The 2,254-nt window shown below is 44.9% G+C and overlaps 1 protein-coding gene across 1 annotated transcript in view; it reads right to left on the bottom strand.

Moving 5' to 3' along the window:
* The window catches only part of LOC115243000 (protein kinase C-binding protein 1), a 6,141-nt gene that overhangs the window by 1,913 nt on the left and 1,974 nt on the right, over positions 1–2,254 (bottom strand). The window contains 2 exon segments of the mRNA XM_029819648.1: positions 51–1,895; positions 1,999–2,254. The exon segment at positions 1,999–2,254 is cut by the window's right edge and continues 280 nt beyond it. Of these exon segments, the coding sequence (XP_029675508.1) occupies positions 51–1,895; positions 1,999–2,254 (2,101 nt within the window).

Raw genomic sequence — 2,254 nt, 5'->3', positions numbered from 1 at the left:
AGTTCAAAGAGAATGGGGGGGGGGGGGGAGGATAGAAAAGATGAACATACCAGTGTTGTGTTTCAATTCGGCTAGCTGTTGCTGATGCTTCCATTTCATGTGTTCCATTTGCATCTTTAGCAAAAATATCGCCTGACAATTTTCGGCAGTGCCATTTTCACCGTTAATATAGGTTTGAGCCGCCTCCTTATACGTCTCTTCCATCAACTGGCCCATTCTTCTCGCGAGTTCGTTTGCATTTTGATGCAAACGCGCGCTAATCGGTCCGGCCTGCGGAGGCAATAGTTGATAAGTGGAGGATGTTTCTTGCTTATTCGGGGAAATCTGGGTAAACTCGTCTGTACTGAACAACGGGCGTGGAGACGTGTTTTGTGGATTACGTGATTTGCTAGGAAAGGTCTTCTTAGCTTTGCTCTCCTTCTTTACGAGCGAGTTGTGTTCTTTCGTCACGGGATAGTCGACTGTCGGCGAGGCTTGTTTTGCAGCCTCTGTCTTTCCGTTATTCACCACAAAGAGCACAACGGATTTATCCGCTACGGGATTGAGTACGTTTGTTGACGATGACGATGAAATAGCGTGAGTAACTTTTGCACTCGATGACACTGAAGTCGGTGATAGCGTTATATCGATCTCAGGTATCTTTTGAACACTCGACAATTCCTTGTTGTTTAACAGCGATGCCTTGTTTATTATCGTCGCGCTCGGCGAATTCGACGATGACAGTTTCTCGTTTTCCTTGCTCGCCAAAATAGACTTCAACGCTTTCTCTGCGTTCAGTTTGTCGCTCTTCGACGCGTTTTCCGTTTGCGAGAGCGCCAACTTGGGATTGATGATATTTTTCAAGAGGCTTCTCTTTTGCGTTCGCGTCGTGTTGGATAATTCATTGGTCGGCGGTGTCACAGGCTTGGGCGAATTCTCGGATGATTTTGGTTCGTCCTTCGATTTTGAATTATTTTTCTCCGAGATTTGTTTATTAACATTAGAAGTTGTCGCATTGCTACTTCCAGCGACATTATTCGTAACCAAATTATTTAATCGAGACAGTAATGCCTTTGCATTTTTCGATTTCTCACTTTTTACCGTTCTATTTTGAGCAACTGTTTCAACTTGGATTTTCTTTTTTAATTTACTATTATCTAAATTCGTTTGCGAGTTCGGAGTACCCTTAACGTCCATGATATCTGATTTTTGTACTTTTGGTGTCATAGCTTCGCTCGCCTTTTCATCTTTATCATCGTTTTCTTTCGAACTAGTGTTTATTTCGCCGTTATCAATCGACTCGTCATTCTGCGATTTCCCTTTAATCGAGAGATTCCGTTTTCTCAAAGGCGTCTTTTTCTTCGGAGTCACGGAGAGTTCGGAATTGAAAAAATAATTGTTGGGTTCAAGCGGATTGTAATTCGGCAGCATCAGCTTTATCTGCATCGGATCGTTCGGATTGTACTGCACTTTGGGTGGCGCAAACTTGAATTGACCGTACATAAGCGCCAGTTTTCTACAGTGTCGAGTGATTTCACGCACGCATTCATCCATGTCGGACTTTCGTTTACGTGGAGACGGCGCGGGCGGCTCCTCGGAGTATAGATAAAGGTCCTTCGGTGGCACCCAGGCGCGATCGTGTTCGCCGAAGAAGCGCACGTCCACAAATCCCTGAGAATTGACGCGCGGCATCGCCTTCGCCGGCCAGAATGGGAAACCCTTTAGTTTGGCCCATACGAGCGGATGCGGTCGACGGCAAGGCTCAATGAACCACGACGGTTGGGGCCTCGGCAAGTTTCGACCATGCGCGTAACAATCGGGACAGGCCTCGATCTCCGAAACCTCCTGACGCGCCACTTTGATGATCTGCTTCGCCGCATTTGTCAGCTTCAATGTATCCGCATAAACACCACCACCTACCAGGTAGATATAAACATAGCTTATTTGTCTACTCAATCTTAGTAGCTACCAATTTAGACTAGACGCGAATTTGAAAGCAAGTGCAGCGAATTAACATACAGGTGTTGAATACGATGCAATTGTGTTGTATCCATTTCGCATCGGCCATAAACGCGTCAGTGCTGCCGTAAAGCTTGGATCGCACATTCGATTCCAAGAGACTCAAATCCATCGGCTTGACAACGTAATCCAAATAGTTTGGCACTTCTGCAAGGTCCACAGGTTTGGAGAATGGTTCAGACTGCGCATCGGAAATAAAAGTTATTCAGAAATAAATATCTATTATATATAATGTAATAATATTCACGTATTATAT

The sequence above is a fragment of the Formica exsecta genome, unplaced genomic scaffold (assembly GCF_003651465.1).
Source record: "Formica exsecta isolate Colony F162 unplaced genomic scaffold, ASM365146v1 scaffold667, whole genome shotgun sequence".
Lineage (NCBI taxonomy): Eukaryota > Metazoa > Arthropoda > Insecta > Hymenoptera > Formicidae > Formica > Formica exsecta.
This window is presented reverse-complemented; position numbering and strand designations above follow the sequence as displayed.